General features: G+C 42.6%; 2 protein-coding genes across 2 annotated transcripts in view; both read left to right on the top strand.

The window, feature by feature from the left end:
• Nucleotides 1-12,286, top strand: part of STRIP1 (striatin interacting protein 1) — a 32,648-nt gene extending 20,362 nt beyond the window's left edge. The window contains exons 10-21 of the mRNA XM_084852852.1: nt 38-255; nt 656-721; nt 1,900-1,963; nt 2,154-2,225; nt 3,782-3,856; nt 4,172-4,269; nt 5,706-5,832; nt 5,937-6,037; nt 6,530-6,596; nt 6,739-6,843; nt 7,023-7,227; nt 9,457-12,286. Of these exons, the coding sequence (XP_084708978.1) occupies nt 38-255; nt 656-721; nt 1,900-1,963; nt 2,154-2,225; nt 3,782-3,856; nt 4,172-4,269; nt 5,706-5,832; nt 5,937-6,037; nt 6,530-6,596; nt 6,739-6,843; nt 7,023-7,227; nt 9,457-9,704 (1,446 nt within the window). The 3' untranslated portion in view covers nt 9,705-12,286. The remainder of the gene's footprint in view (nt 1-37; nt 256-655; nt 722-1,899; nt 1,964-2,153; nt 2,226-3,781; nt 3,857-4,171; nt 4,270-5,705; nt 5,833-5,936; nt 6,038-6,529; nt 6,597-6,738; nt 6,844-7,022; nt 7,228-9,456) is intronic.
• Nucleotides 12,287-14,000: 1,714 nt separating this feature from the next.
• On the top strand, nt 14,001-16,764 carry UBL4B (ubiquitin like 4B). The gene has a single exon (XM_084852853.1). The coding sequence runs from the start codon at nt 16,103-16,105 to the stop codon at nt 16,685-16,687; it is 585 nt and encodes a 194-aa protein (XP_084708979.1). The 5' UTR covers nt 14,001-16,102; the 3' UTR covers nt 16,688-16,764.
• The last annotated feature ends 267 nt before the right edge of the window (nt 16,765-17,031 follow it).

The following is a 17,031-nucleotide window of genomic DNA, read 5'->3' as shown; positions in this document are numbered from 1 at the left end:
GCTAAACTTGCCTTTCACTATGTGTGTGTCCTTTCAGGCTCTTATTAAACAGGATAATCTGGATGCCTTCAATGAGCGAGATCCTTACAAAGCTGATGACTCCCGTGAAGAGGAGGAGGAGAATGATGATGACAGTAGTCTTGAGGGAGAGACGTTCCCTCTCGAAAGAGATGAGGTGATGCCCCCTCCTGTCCAGCACCCTCCAACTGATCGACTGACTTGCCCAAAAGGCTTGCCTTGGGCACCCAAGGTCAGGTGAGTGCCTCTACAGGATTGTTGTATCTAAGAAAAAACTTTAAGAGCTTGAAGGCCCTCTTCAGTCAATGCTGGAATACTTGGTTAGTGTGGCTAATAGATATCTGCAGTTGATAACTATAATGAAAGATATGCTCTGGCTTCTCAAATTGACGCAATCACCACAATGTTTGGGAGACTTGATGTAGGGCAAGCTATGGGATTTCTCTCCTTGAACCAAGCTAGAGTGCTAAGCTATGGTCTGTGGAGATTTTTGGATGCTCAGATCAGAAGATGGTTTGTCATTCTTCCTATTTACTATATAAGGGAAATTTGGCTCTAGGGCCACTAACAAAATATGGCAATAATAGGAGGAGCCCTAAAGATTTGACTGAATGTTGTTCTTGCCACTTTTCTGCAGAGAGAAAGACATTGAGATGTTTCTGGAATCTAGTCGGAGCAAATTTATTGGCTACACCTTGGGGAGGTGAGTTAGAGCAGCCCCAAATTTGTTCTTGGGATCTCTTACTCCTCAGCATGCATTTAATGTGTTGGGTCACTGGCAGCATGTACTTTGGGGCAGGGGAGTTGCTTTGTGTATAACTTGTAAAGAAAAAGGACTAAAATACAGAAAGAACAAAAAAAAAGTATATGTATATATGGTCCCATGGGAAGATGAAGCAAAGGGGCAGAAGAGTGAGGATACCTATCCTGTGTAGAGTTGCTTGTGCCAGATAAATTGGCACAGCAACTGGATGCTATGAGCATTTCCCGCGCTTTTGGCTAGTACAACAAAAAACTTAATGGAAGGAATGGTGGAAGCTTGGTAACTCTGTCATGAAACCACAGTGCAGAGAGTCCATATGGATTAGACATATGGACTATACTGAATTAGTCCATAAATTCATATAACCATTCCCCTTCCAAATCTCAAAAAACCTAATTCTTGTTTTAATGTGTAATGGTGTTTCATTTTAGTAGGAAAAGTGCCTGTTTCAAATATATGCAATTGGATCCCCTTTCTGTTTATTTCAAGTTCTGTACCTGATACATAATTAACTAGAGGTGCAATCTTGTGCATGTAGGACTTTTTCTGTCTAAACAACTCCCAGCATGCCCAAGCCAGCATGGCTGGCTGAGTATGCTGGGAGTTGTAGAATCTTTTTCTGCCTACACATGCATAGGATTGTGCCTTAAGTAGATTAAACATGGTTAAAAATTTGACATGCATAGAGGAACATTTGTATAATTTCTAAGTGCTTTTATTTTTTTAAGTTGGTTCATAGTATGAGATGGTCATACATGGACTTATTTTGCTTATGAAAGTAGCTTTTATTGGTTTACTATGAGGAGAAAGCTTTTAATTTACACAAATTAAAATACTTTTCTTAGGTAATTTACAGAGCAATCCTATACATGTCCACTCAGATATAAGTCCTATTGTTTTCAGTGGGGCTTACTCCCTGATGAGGGTGTATAGGATTGCAATCTGAGCTGGTCATTCCTAGCAAGTGCAGTTTGAATGAGTGGTGGAAAGAAAGTAAGAGCAAAACTCCTTAATTAAGCTGAATAGCTTCCAGTTCACAATTTTACCAAAAGAGCCATATTTTTTTTTAATATAATGGTAGTTGCTGCCTGACTGGTTTTTCATTTTTTCCTCTTTAGTGATACCAACACAGTAGTAGGATTGCCCAGACCCATTCATGAGAGTATCAAAACTTTGAAACTGGTGAGCATCCACTGTGACTTCTTGATTTGGCTGCCTGGAAGACCTGTCATGGAGGTGCTAGCTTTCAATCTTGCCCAGTCTGTTGCTGCTTCCCCAGGCTAAAAAATATAAACCCAGGCAGGTAACCTGTTTGAATCTACTGGGCTGCCAATATGTGGAGGTTAACTTACTTTCCTTTGTCATTTTATAGCACAAGTATACATCTATTGCAGAGATTCAAGTACAAATGGAAGAGGAGTACTTGCGTTCCCCCTTGTCAGGGGTAAGTATCATAGGAACAATGCCCAATGCAACAGAAACTAGCAGTGGGAAAAAAGGATCAGTATGAAAAAGCAGAGGGGAAGGGAAGGAAGTCTAAGGGTGGCCGAGGAATGCTGGGAGTTGTAGGATTTTTCTCTCTCTAAATGTGCATAGGATTACAGTCTAAATCTCTTATCTGGGATTGGACATTTGACTGACTTTACCATCGGCTTATATGTGCCATCTTTTATATAAGGTTCACTCTTTGGGGGGTATACATGGCTCCTTGCGGTTTTGCCAGTCTGCTTGTCAGGGAGTGAATTAAGATTGCCGCGAACATTATCAACAACCTCAGATAAGCAGACGATACCACCCTAATGGCAGAAAGCGAAGGGGATCTAAAGAGCCTCTTGTTGAGGGTGAAAGTGGAGAGTGCAAAAGTTGGTTTGAAACTCAACATTAAAAAAACTAAAATCATGGCATCTGGCCCCATCACTTCCTGGCATATAGAAGGGGAAGAAATGGAAGCAGTGACAGATTTTATTTTCTTGGGCTCCAAGATCACCGCAGACGGTGACTGTAGCCATGAAATTAAAAGACGCTTGCTCCTTGGGAGGAAAGCTATGGCACACCTAGACAGCATAGTAAGAAGCAGAGACATCACCTTGCCGACAAAGGTCTGCATAATCAAAGCTATGGTTTTCCCAGTAGCAACGTATGGCTGTGAGAGCTGGACTATAAGGAAGGCTGAGCGCCGAAGAATCGATGCTTTCGAACTGTGGTGCTGGAGAAGACTCTTATGAGTCCCCTGGACTGCAAGGAGGTCCAATCAGTCAATCCTAAAGGAAATCAACCCTGAGTGCTCATTGGAAGGACAGATACTGAAGCTGAAGCTCAAATATTTTGGCCACCTAATGCGAAGAGAAAAGTCACTGGAAAAGACCCTGATGCTGGGAAAGATTGAGGGCAAAAGGAGAAGGGGACAGCAGAGGATGAGATGGCTAGATAGCATCACCGATGCAATGAATATGGACTTGAGCACGCTCCGGGAGAGAGCGGAGGACAGGAAGGCCTGGCGTGCTATGGTCCATGGGGTCACAAAGAGTCGGACATGGCTTAACGACTGAACAACAACAAATTTCCCACCCTACAAATCATATCTCCTGGTGTGCTGTCCACTCATGGAGGAACACTGGAGAGGGACGAAAGAGAGAGAGAGGCAATTTTTGCCAATTCTTCCTGTCCCCTGAGAAGTGTGGGAGGTGGCACAAGGGAAAGGGGGGAATTGATGACAATTGTCTCTTCCCCTCACCTCCTTCCTCCAGAGGAGGCTCCCTCTGGATCTCAGTACATTCTGCAAACTGAAGGAGCTCTTCTGTTCATCAAAGAGACACTCTGGATCCAACCTCTATGGCATGAGGCTGTGTAATTATTCAGTCTGTTTCTGGAAGATTACCTATGCTGAAGTGAAGTTTTGCCCATGTTCTGGAAGAATGAATTGTGCTCAAAATGCACAGGCCAATTTTGCATGTATTTGAAGTTGAAAAGGATGTTATAATGATCTCCTTGTGTTAATAGGGGGAAGAGGAGGTTGAGCAAATTCCTGTGGAAATCTTGTACCAGGGTCTACTTCCTAGCCTGCCCCAGTACATGGTGAGTTATAGTCTTCTCCTATATATATTCACTCCCAAGGGCCCTTTTTTCTTCTGTTCCTGTTCCTTAATTGTGTTGCTCTCAATCCTCCGTATCATTTTCAAGATGGAAGGAATATCTAGTCCCAGTTTGCATTTCATTGCTGGTTTGTGCAAACTCCTATTCTGATATATCACCTCTTTGCTTGCCAGTATGTGACAAATCGCATTTCATGAAACATCAAAGCCATTATCTGTGTCTGAGTTGTCCCCTCTTCTTTTCTAAAACTGGGCAGAAAATCTTCTCTACCTCACTCAACTAAACTTTGATTCACAGATTGCCTTGCTGAAGATTCTACTAGCTGCAGCACCCACCTCCAAAGCCAAGACTGATTCCATTAACATCCTAGCAGATGTTTTGCCAGAGGAGATGCCGTGAGTCTCATATTTAGGGGGATAGCAAGTGGTGCATATAGTGAATGAAAGGAGAAGACAGTGAATAGATATTGACTTGACTTTCTCTGATAGGGCAGACAGTATTATTTGTTTATTTAGAAATTTCTCTTCCAGGCTTATTTATAAATAAATCAAAATTACTAAAACACACTGAAACAATGAATACGATAATTCAAACAACCCCCAAATTTCTAAAACCAGTATCATAAAAAGATCAGGTTAAAACAAGTTTAAAGGGAGAGAGATAAAAACATTAAACCACATGGAAAGGTAGGTGGAATAAAAAGGTCTTAGCAGCACTTATGGAGCTCAAAGAGAGGGAGCCAGCTATCTCTCTCCTTGCAGGGAGTTCTGCAATCTGGGCACTGCAATAGAAAAGGCCCTGTCTCTCATTCTTATCAGCCATGCTTCTTAAAGTGGTGGGGCACATAGCAGGGCCTCCAGTGTTGAATGCAGTAGGCAGGCAGGTTCATATGGGAGAAGGGAGCCCTTCAGATATCCTGCTCCCAAACTGTTCAGGGCTTTGTAATTAAGAACCACCATTTTGAATTACACCCAGAAACAAACTGGAAGCTAGTGCAGCTGCAACAAAACTGGCATAATATGATCAGTTAAGTGGGCAGAAACCAATCTGGCTATTGCATTTTGAACCAGCTGAAGATTCTGAATGCTTTTTAGATGCTGGGACACTTGCTTTTGTTAAATCTGGCAAATCAATTTGTGCATTAGATGTGTGGCTTAGAAGATCTAGCAGAAGGAAATGGAGGAGTTTCTAGATAGACACTTCGGATTGGACCTGGAAAGCTGTTTGAAACTGGTCTGCTTTAGAAATGGCAGACCCTTAAGTATACAATGTGGAGTTAGGCTAATAATCAACAGATGCTTGAGAATCTCCAGAATGGTTAAGCTGGTGATTCTTGTGCTTTAGTAGAATACTTCTTTCCTTGAATTTGGATATATGGTTAAAACATGCACCATCCTTCAGAGGAAATAAAAAAAGAATATGTCTGGAGCAACAAAGGTTTCATAATATTCAGCAGGTCCTGGCTAGATTCTGCCATGCTGCGTCCAGTGTGTTCAGGGTAGTATTTGGTTCTTCCTTTAAACTTTTTCTCCACAGCACATCCTGGTCTGCTCACAGCTTGTTCAATTCTTCTTTATATTTATTCATTAAACAGAGTTGGAAAGGGCTTGAAGAAAAATATTGAGGAATCATCTCTGTCTTGATTATCCATATGTAAAACTAGGAATAATAGTGACTCTGCATGGGGTTGTTGAGCTGAAAGTGATAAAGACTATAACTGCTACTTAATTGGAAGTGCCCTAAAGTATAATAGTCTCAGTGCAGGGAGATCTATCCCACCACAGTCACCTTCAGAAGTTACAAATGCTAATACTGCTGCTTTGGCTTCCAGAACAACTGTGTTGCAGAGTATGAAGCTGGGAGTTGATGTGAATAGGCACAAAGAGATCATCGTAAAGGCCATTTCTGCTGTTCTGCTGCTACTGCTCAAACATTTTAAGTTAAATCATGTCTATCAGGTAAGCATGAGCTGGTCTGAGTCAGCAGCACTGGAAAGGGAGAATGAAGTGAATCTGGAATTTGCTTGCTTAATACACTCTATTGTTTCTATTCCCTGCACCAGTTTGAGTACATGGCCCAGCACCTGGTGTTTGCCAATTGCATTCCACTTATTTTGAAATTCTTCAATCAGAACATCATGTCATATATCACAGCCAAGAACAGGTAGGTGGGAACATCACTTCCACCCCATGTCCTGAAATGCCATGACAGCAAATATTACTCTCTATATCTGCAGCTTTTAAGAATGCCTGGTCAGCCTCCAGAATTTAACTTGCAGGAGGGAGGTTATTTCATACCACTGATAAGAGCATGGTGAGAAAGCTTCCATCTCCGCCATTGCCATTTCTTTTCTGTTAGGTAGATAGCTTAACAATGTGGTGTTCAATCACATATTGAATTATGGTTCACAGAGTTATCCCAAGGCCATGAGTTAGCACTGGACTCCACAGATACTATTTCCCTGTTGCGCTGAAAGATTACTAAGTAATTAGTTGATCTGCTTCTTTTTCTTGTCATTAACTAAATGTCCAGGTTAAGCATACATGGGAAGATGTGCACACATGTAGCTTCTTGATAGCTGCAAGTTGAAGATGGTATACTTGACTAGATGGATCATCCATTCTGATCCCTTTTGGGTGTTCTTATATATTTCAGCATCTCTGTTTTGGATTATCCATACTGTGTGGTGCATGAGCTACCTGAGCTGACTGCAGAGAGTCTGGTGAGCCAAGCTGCCCATAACCTTTACCTTGACAGGGATGTGCAAAATTAGGGGATGGATATGGCATTGTCAATAAGGGACACTTTCTCATGTTGGCTTTCCTTCCTTGGTCATGTTTCCTTCGTTTTGCTTTTTTCTATAGGAAGCTGGAGACAACAATCAATTTTGCTGGCGGAACCTGTTTTCCTGCATTAATCTACTTAGGATACTGAATAAGTTAACAAAGTGGAAACACTCTAGGACCATGGTGAGTAGGAATACCTTCATAAGCCTATATTGGAGTATGTACCTGCTGTGTATGCTGTTCCTAGCACTATAAAGTCTTTATTGAGCATTTTCCATAATCTTGGTCTTGGGCCCATGGTTACTGATGGAGGTACAGGTGCAGCTTTGAGAAACTGACCTTCTGTTAACTTACCTTCCCAGATGCTGGTGGTGTTCAAGTCTGCTCCCATTCTGAAACGAGCCCTTAAAGTGAAGCAAGCCATGATGCAGCTCTATGTTCTAAAGCTTCTCAAGGTGCAGACAAAGTATCTGGGACGACAGTGGAGGAAGAGCAACATGAAGACTATGTCAGCAATCTACCAAAAAGTGCGGCATCGGCTCAATGATGACTGGGCTTATGGCAATGGTATGTCCTGAGTCTGTCTCTTTTTGTCTCTTCCTACCTCACTCACCCTATCCCAAACCTTCTGTGAACCTTCAGTTGTTAGGTCAAGCCACTTCCCTTGAAGCACCTGTCTTCCTGTTAGCAGATCACATTAGTAAATGTTAGGCGTCCGTGTGGCCATCCCACTTAACCTCGATTCATACAATTTTATTTGCTCATTCATTCATTCATCCTAAATATAACAAGCAATGGAAGGCAGTTTTCACCTCTACATGAGCCGTAACAGGGTATTTCAGTCTCTTAAGTGCACATATTGTGCTATGTCAGTGTGGTGCAGTAGCTACAATGCTATTCTTGGACCAGGGAAATCCAGGTTCAAATCCTCTCTTGGTTATGAACTACACTGGGTAGCCTTGGGCAAGTTGCTGAATCTCAGCCTAACCCTACTCTGCAGCTAGGCTGGTTGTGACGAACAAAATGGAATAACCACATGTATGTCACTCTACTCTGCTTCACAGAATGAGATGAGATGTCATAGATGAAGCTGGGTCTGATACAAATTCCCAAGTGTGCACATGCCCCTCACCCCTGTAGATTTTACATTTCTTAAAGATCTGCTAAGTGGGAATGTCATAATGCTTGAAGTGCCTATATGACAGCAGGTTAGTAGCCCATTTACCAATAGCCTGTGATTGAGATGATCATCAGGCTTCAGACATGAAAGAAATCTCTACTTAGACTATAGAGCCATGTTTCAAAAACTCTTTGTCCTTTCTGTTGTGTTACAGTGAATGTTGGACTGTGTGAGTGTGTTAGTGGCTGGCGTGCAGGGTAGAAGCTCCTAACTGAAGCCTGTTAAGGTTCATCCTTCATGGAAATGAACCAGGAGCCTGCAAACATAGGTGCATGGACCACAAGGACCAAGGTTAATTAGCAGAGTGACATTCTCAGTAAGGAGGAACTGAAGGATATAAGATGTCCTTCCACACTTACCATATTTATATCCTGGCAGAGATCTAAATTCTTGACTGGTGTTGCAGTGTTGCTGTATGCAGCATGTCAGGAAGAGGTATGGCTTTCTGTGTTTTTTTTCCCTTAGACAGAGAAATATGCCTTCTCCCTGGAGAATAGTGTTCATTTTAGGGAACCACCTGTCCCAGGACCCATGCTACAGCGTGGCTGTTCACATGTAATGGCAGCCATTTGTGGGTGCTGGAAGCGTTCCGCAGCCTTTTTGAATATTCAACACACGATCGGGGCTTGCTGTGTGACATCCGGACACTTAACAACCCACAGTTAACTCTTAATTGTAAGCTATCTGTGGGTTGTTTAACCCATGATTAACCTATAGTGTCCGGGTTTGGGTGTCACATAGCAACTGTTGATTGATTCGATCAGGGGTTAAATATTCAAAATGGCAATGGAATGCACCCGGCGCATACCACGACAAATCTTCAGTTAGTTAACCCATGATTTGCTGTCATTATGTGCGAACCAGTCAGTGAGTCATATGTGCAATTCATGATTAAAGTTTTAGCATATTTGTCATGGCACAGTATTAACTGAAAAGCTTAAGCTCAGGAAAAAACTCAACCATCTTTCTGTAGCAGAATATTTTGCAAAGTCATTGGGACCCATTTTGCTGAATCTCATAGCTTTCAGGTATGTGAAGCCTTTTCAGTTATGCCATCCTTGGTATTTACTTGATATAGTGTTAATCCTGGTCCTCATTCAACACTGAGGACCTCTCCAATAGGGGGAAGGAGTACTTGCTCTGGTTCTCATCCCAATTTTCCTAGCCTTTTGTAGGGAGCTGTTATGGGGAAAGTTTAGGGGCATGCAATAGCCCTCTAAAGTAGATGAACATAGTCACCAGTCTGGTCAAAACGCACACTCCCTTGTGGGTACTAACAGGCTGCATGTGAGAAATGTTCCTTGTAATAGCAACACATATTTTATTAAATAGGCCACAAATGTTGACCCAACCTGTGTTCTTGTTGGCTCAAACTACAACCTCTGTGCCACTTCTGGCAGCCTGGCATCCATTCACAAGACTTCCATAACCCACTGTTGCATCTCAACCTGGGAAACGATGGCTTTTTGTGTTGTCTTCTCAATATGTTTCTGTTCTGCTATGAAAGCTGAAAACCTGACATTTCTAGAACAGGTGTTTGCATGTCTAGCGAAGGATTGTAGTTTTTGTGGAGGGGGTATGATTGGGGTTGATCGTCCACTTCATGACTTCTGCAGATCTGGATGCACGTCCGTGGGACTTCCAGGCTGAAGAGTGTGCTCTGCGTGCCAGCATAGAGCGTTTCAACTCTCGGCGTTATGACCGAGCACATAACAACCCTGATTTTCTGCCTGTGGATAACTGTTTGCAGAGCGTTCTGGGCCAGCGTGTGGAGTTGCCTGAAGATTTCCAAATGAATTATGACTTGTGGCTGGAAAGGGAAGTTTTTTCCAGACCCATCTGCTGGGAGGAATTGCTGCAATGACATTCAGTGAGGAAAATTTCAAAACTCTAGTACATGTGCCCAAGGAAGAGGTTCCTGCTCTTCAGTCGACCAGGCATAGAGGAGATAAACTGATTTTTTCATATGGCTTGTAATCTGCAGTTCTTCCCTTCTCCTCCAGGGGGCAGCATGGTTTTTTAATGTTCTCAAGATCTGACAATATGGCTTCCCTAAGTCTTTTGGGTTGCTTCAATTACTGGTTGGTTTGGAAGATGCTATATTGGTTCAGAGTAGTTGACTTTGGGTCCTGGGCCTTTGGCAAAATATCAGCGTCAGCCTTGATTGCTGTTCAATGCTCCTTGTCAGACTTCTGTTCACTGGGCTTGGCTAGCTATTTTGTTTCAAAACAGAATGGTAGCTTTTTCTGCTATGCCCCCAGCCTTATCCCAAAGGGACAGAATAGCACCCATTTTCTGCCATCTTCTAAGAAAGAAAGCAATTTCATGGTGTTGTGGATGAGAGGAGAAAAGATAGATGGTGGATACCATTGTCCATGCTGATATCGGAAAGGGTATCACTAGAGGCCCATCTAGTGCATGTAGAGATGCGGTGTAGTTGAGAGGAGCAGGAGCTGGGCATAGGATGTGTTTATAGTAGTGCCAATAGTACTCTCATCTGCTGGGAGGTGGTGGGAACATTATAAATGGCTTGTCCCTGCTTGGGGAAGTGAGCAGGTGACTTCATTTGGATGAGAGGTGTTGTCTCAATTGGTTCCCCAGGTAGAGCCAAACTATTTAAACAACTGCAAATCATACCCAGTGTAATTTACTTGGTAGTAAGAAATAGATACTTATGCACCTGAGAAAGGCAAACTCTTAACGTTTTTCTGTTTCTTTCGATATGCCATCTTTCTGTTTGCTTGAAACCCTGATTTTCAAACAGTTTTTCAGCACAAGTGCACATGCCAGTATAGTCCCCTCGGTTTGACTGCCTGCTGGCCCCTTGTTTGTGCCTGTGCTTCTCAGTTAAGTGTGGCATACTCAACCCAAGTTTCCTTAGTCTGGATATTGCTGATCCAGGCAAGTAATTCATCCTCTATTGATGCTCCACTCCAGCCTCATTCTCACTCACAAAGAGAAATGAGGTGATAAATCTGTCTGGGCTTTTCCTCTGTAAGTAGCCCCATACCAGTTTGGAGTGGTACAGTCCAAGTACAGGTTTTCTGCCTCAATTAAGCCAGTTCAAACCAGTACTGTGAATGAGGTGGAAGCAAAGACATCTACTTGAAGACATCTACCTGTTAATAAAATGGATGTTTCCTCTTCCTTAGGAGATGGTATCTCCTGTGAGAATAGACTCATAGCCATGGCTGAGTATAATATTTGGTTACATTTTAACTATTCAAGCAAGTACAATAGGTTAGAACCCAGTACTGCAATATGGTGGTATTTTTTTCTGTTTGTGCTTTGTAGTCTGATTACAGACTTAGACTGCAATCCTAAGGCTACTTACTTGGAAGTAAGACCCATTGAAATTAAACATGTTTCGGACCAGGGTATTCATTAAAATCCTACAACAAAACCATAGGTTTGGATGGGACTGGTCCAACTCTTTGCACTGAGCCTGGATTACTTATACCCAGACACTCCTATAAGGTTACCCTATATCACTGAGGTTGCAGAGTGTCTCTCAAGCAGAGAACAGCAGGGACCAAGATATACTTGTCTGTTTTAAAAAAAAGAATCAAGTTTAGTAAATTGAATGCAGTTAGTTTGAGCAAGTGCCTGCCATGCAGCCAATCCAAAAAATTGTGATGTAACCACAGTTGGGGGCGCCAAGCTTTTCCAAGGTGTAGCATACTGAGAAGCTGGGGTTTCCCCATCTCTGTATTGTGAACAGTGTGATGGTGACATGATCATGCAACAAAAGCATATGGTCGCATAAAAGAATGAACAAACATTAAAAACAGCAAAATACCTTTCAGCTTACAATGGTTGCTTTTGTATATGAATCCTAAGATTTGTAAGTGTGTCCTGGAAAGAAATCAAGACTGTTCCTGTTCACTGTAAATCAGGGACTTCGGAAGGAGGGTAGAGGATCCTTTCTTCCCTCAGATGGGAACAGATTAAATAGGCTATTGGTGCAAATGCTACTTTCTTTTGCTGTTGGGCTGGAGGCTTAGAAAATTGGTAGGAAACCCCTCTAAGCAGCTATCTAGTAGTGGAGTTATCTCGATGGTAAGTAGGCATTCTCTTGATATCTGAAATGTTAGGTCAATACTCATCAGTAGAATTCTGAAAATAATAATAAAAAGGAATCAGTAGGATTATTCTAACAGCATACAAACTTGAGATCCCTGCTTTGGATGACTTGGACTGCTTTAGACTATGGTTTTTAACAGGCTATATTAAGCTTAAGCACAGGAAGTGATCCTTCACTGGAAAATGAGAAGAGCCTCGTATCTTTGAAACAACATAAGTGGAAACACTTCTCCTTATTGCACATGATGCAGTGAATTTATTTTATTTGTAATGAAGATTTATATCTCACCAATTAATAAAATATCTAAGATGGCTTACAATCAGGATAAAAATACATTATAATAAAACAACAGGAAAGACTGCAGTAAATGGCTCCTGGCCCCAGTTGTTCTATTTTCTACAGAAGCAAAGACACAGTTCGTGTATTTATGACTGGAATGCATAAGCATTTTTTGCAAGCTGAATAGATTTATCTAATACTTGGAGTGCAGACAAGACACAGGCTGCACAAATGGCAGATGAAATAGCCCTGTGCTCAAAGTTACATAGCCCTGCTGAGTGCATCCTCAGCTTCCTTTACTCAAACCCCATCTCTAGAAATCACTTATGTGCCCTCTATATAGGAGTGGACCACTAGAAGCCTACAAATCTTTTCTTCAGCTGGATTTGAAACACCTTTGTTACTCCTTTTTTTTAAAAATCTTCTGCATTTTTCCTTACATTCTATCTCCACATTTTCCTTTTCAGATGTTTGTACAGTAAAGCCACACATAATTTTAATGTGGTACTAATTCATTTTGCTATGGTGGCACTGATGTCTTCCTGGGGTGTGTGGCTTCAGCCAAGGCACAATTTCTCCTTTTAAACTATGTCAAACTCAGGCTCACCCTTACTAAGTTTATGCCCCTGTGGACTGTTGAGATATATGTGTGTCTGCTGCTGCCTTCCCCAACTGTGTCCTCTAGATGTGTTGGACTGCAACTCTTATCATCCCTTGCCAGCATGGGCTACTGCAGTGCCTTCAGTACACTCTTATTCCTGCCTGCAGTTCTGTTTCTTCTACAAGCTCAGGTTTAAAGAGATATTTCAGCAAGCAATTTGGGTTCCTAATTACAGCAATCACTGTGCTGCTTACATGCTTTGATTGTGTAATTACACTTGCTTACACTGTCTAATTGAGAGGAACAATTGTGTAGTAAACTGCAGAAATGCTGTTTTACACCACCAACTTGCACTGGCCGAAAAAGAAAATCCTAGGCAGAGTTGTGTTTGCTGACAAATAACATGAAACAAGTCAGCATTTTTGTTTCTTTGGGTTAATTTCTGCACTAGAAGTCTGTATTGCCCATTAGCTATCTTGAATTCTCTAACTTAAAAGAATATTCAATGGAGATGAGACCAGAACTACTTACAGTAAGTTCCTAGTATACTAGACTCACAGCTTTGAGTCTGATCCTGATTTGGTGCTTCAGAAAATGACTTGATCCAGCTTGGAGTGATTGAGAGTCCATCTGCTTTGATTTGGTACTGAACCCGAGTTGAGGTTCGGAAACCGGAGGTTTTGTGCTTCCCGTTAATTCTCATAGGAAGTCCAAAAATTGCTATAACTTTTTTTTTCTCTTTGTCAGAATTGGATTATAGTTGCATGCATAGCACCTCCTTAAAGAGAGGGGATTATGTCTCCTAAATGCAATAGGTGCTGGGGGTTTTATGCTACACATCTTTATATTTTGATGGCGGTGGGGGGGAATGGCTGGTCACTTCTATTTCTTGGCAGAACTGGATGAAAATTACAGGGATAGTCACCACTTCTGAGGGTATGAAGCCTGGCAAATTTCAGAACAATAGCTTATTTAGTGCAAAGCAGCCATTACATTTTCAGAGTCTCCAAAAGAAGCCATTCTCATCCCCCTATGTTCTGAAAATGACAGACAGCCTAGTGGTGTCCCTATGTAATAAATCTACAGTGTTTCAGAAAGATTGGTGCAGTAGTTCATGTGGAGGCAAAGTCCTCAAATTGGGGGAGGGGAGTGAAACTCATCTAGCAGCTATCCCTTCCCTAGTTTTTTTTACAATTTTTATGAAAATGGCATATATCATAGAGGTGTCCCCTGGCAAGAAACATGCAAAGTTTCAGAAGGGTAGGTACAGGGATTGGGTGTTATGATGACTGAAAACCAGTTTAAGGCTTCTTCTTTTTTAGTGAAGCCTGGTAGCATTAGAAGAATGGCCATCCCATTGTCCCAACCTTGTCCTCCCACAAAGCACAGTGATTGGAGCCCCTACTAAAGTCACTGAACTGCTCTCGCTTCCCCTGCTCATAAACACAATGTTTAGAGAAACAAAACTTAAAAGACGGTAGAGACAAAAAGTCTCTGCATCTCTGAAACAGGAGTCGCTAATAAAGCCTTGCTTTAGAGTGGTCTTCATTCTGTTGCCTTTGGAGGGAAGCCCACTTTGCTATAGAACAGGACTGATGTGGCCTGATTCTCCTCAGGCTTCAGATTTCATCCAAATCCCATGCACATCCTGAGTCAATACATGTGTTTGGCTCTGAGAAGGAAGTATATGATATCCCATTGTGATCTTACTAAAATAGCAGAGGTGGGGAAGAGATGTAACAAAGCCCTATGAAGAGAGACTGAAAGAACTGGGCATGTTTAGCCTTGAGAAGAGAACACTGAGGGGAGATATGATAGCATTCTTCAAGTAGTTGAGAGGTTGTCACAGAGAGGAAGGCCAGGATCTCTTCTCCATCATTCCAGAGTGCAGGACACGGAATCATGAGCTCAAGTTACAGGAAGCCAGATTCCAGCTGAACATCAGGAAAAACTTCCTGTTAGAGCAATACAACAATGGAACCAATCACCTAAGGAGGTGGTGGGCTCTCCCACACTGGAGGCGTTCAAGACGAGGCTGGACAGCCATCTGTCAGGGATGCTCTGACTTGGATTCCTGCATTGAGCAGGGGGTTGGACTCGATGGCCTTGTAGGCCCCTTCCAACCCTCCTATTCTATGATTCTATGTCTGTGCAGTCATAGACCTGGTCTCTAAATTGAACCCTAATGGAAAGGTCTTACAATGCATTCATAAACCTGTTCAGGCTTTGGCAGTCTTACAGGAGGGAGTTTTTAAAGGTCCTAGATAGCCAGCCAATGCACTGTGGTGTTTTACGCTTTACTTCTCTGAACATGCCTAGTGATGGTAGAGTTGAGAGTGCACAAGGCTTGATCATGTAGTGGGACACAAACAAGGGAAGATAGTATCTTTCGTACAGGCCACTGTTACAGTCCTTCCTTTAGCGACAGTCCTGACCTAACTCCTTTGTGCTTCTGAATGGGAAAAGGGATGCTTGCCTTTCAACACATAACACTGGAAGAATTCTTTAATCTTAAAAAAAAATTACATTACAAATACTATTATCTCCCTGTGTTCGATGCCTACCCAGATCCCCCTTTCCTTGTGTGTTTGCGCTATTTTTTCACTGCTAGTGCCCCTATTAGGAATGTTTCTGCCACTGTCAGGTATGCATTTCCTCAATGGTAATCACCTTGAATAAAAAAAATTCTCTAATAGCTCCCTTAACATTGCTCGTTAACCATGCTGCAAGGTCTGGGATTTGGAATGGCTACATCTGTCCTTGACAGAAATACTTGAATAGTGTTCTTGTCAAATGTCACATTTTCCACACACTATGACAGCCTTCCTCAGCTTCATGCCTCCAGGAATTTTGGACTATAACTTCTAACATTCCTGACCATTGGCCATGCTGACTGGGTCTGATGGGCACAGAAGTCCAAAACACCCGAAGGCACCAGGTTGGGGAAGTCTGTGCTATGAGATCATTATCTCCAGCAAGAAATGTGGGATGCGAGAAACCAATGCAAGAAGCGATCAAATTACATTGAGAATAATTAGTAGGTGATACATAAGCAGTAGGAAGCTAACAGGAAAGTTGTTAATATAGAAATGTTCCCCCGCCCATCCAGTATGAAGCATCTAGTCCTACAGGTAAAGCTCATGAGTTCAGAAGGGAATATTTCTCAAATAGTAGGCCTTAGTAGAATTATGACATCAGAGTAAAATCAGCCAATCACTTCCCCCCTCTTGTCCCTATCATGGGGCTGACTGTTCCTCTTTGAGGCAGGGCCTGGCTTTTCAGCCCACAGAGCAAGGCAATGCTGCTCACAGTGAAGAGGCTGCTTGGGCAGCAGTGCCATCTCCAGGTGTCCGGTGAGGAGCGGATCTCTCTGGTGAAGAGCCTGGTGTCAGAAGAACTGAATGTCCCAGAGAGCCAGCAGACCCTGTTGTTCCAGGGCAAAGTACTGGAGGGGGAGCACAGACTATCTGACTATCCTATTGGCCCAGAGTCCATCCTCTACCTGGTCATTAAAAAACCTGATCAAGTTTACCTTAAGAAGCCCTCAACCCCGATCCCTGCCCGGCCCCACTCAGTGTGGTATCAACTCTCCCAGGTCCTGGAGAAACACTTCAGAACGTCTGATGCGGTGAGGGTTCTTGAGAGAGTGCTGAATGACTACTACAGAGGCCTTGGCCTGCTCAGCTTGGAAAACATTGAAGAGTTGGCAGTGGACATTTTGAATCCTGAGGAAGCTGATGGTGAGCCAGTGGCTACAAGTGAGCTCCTACAGCAAGAGGGGTACCCCAAGGCCCCTGGGTCCGGACCCAGGAAGGAACAAGCAACCCAGACTGATCCACAAGAAATCCTGGAAGGAAGGTGGTACTGGAAGAGCTGTTCTTAGAGATGTCTGAGCTAGGATCTTCAGAATAAAAAGTGGAGATGCAGAAAGCGTAGAGAGGTGTCTTTTATATACTTTGGGTGAGGGGGTGAGTAAATTAAAAAAATTGTACTGAAGAAGAGCAAGAACTTTAGTTTGTATAAAAAATAGCGCTGTGCCAAGTTTCTCTCAGGGGAACAACTTTGGCTTAAAATGGGACCCTTTGTGGGAGGCAAAATGTTCCTTGAATGGCCCTCCAAAGCACACATTTTTCTCATGTTTGGCCCTTTATGCTGCCCGTGCTAGCAGCTGCTTCAACATCATATTTTCCAAGGTCATCTTCCAGTTGGCTGTGAGGTCCCAGCTAA

Source organism: Heloderma suspectum, chromosome 4, assembly GCF_057233095.1.
Source record: "Heloderma suspectum isolate Gila_16-S chromosome 4, 16-S_ref, whole genome shotgun sequence".
Classification (NCBI taxonomy): Eukaryota; Metazoa; Chordata; class Lepidosauria; order Squamata; family Helodermatidae; genus Heloderma; species Heloderma suspectum.
This window is presented reverse-complemented; position numbering and strand designations above follow the sequence as displayed.

Coding starts and splice junctions, on each gene's coding strand:
- UBL4B (XM_084852853.1), top strand. CDS start 16,103: ATGCTGCTCACAGTGAAGAGGCTGCTTGGGCAGCAGTGCCATCTCCAG.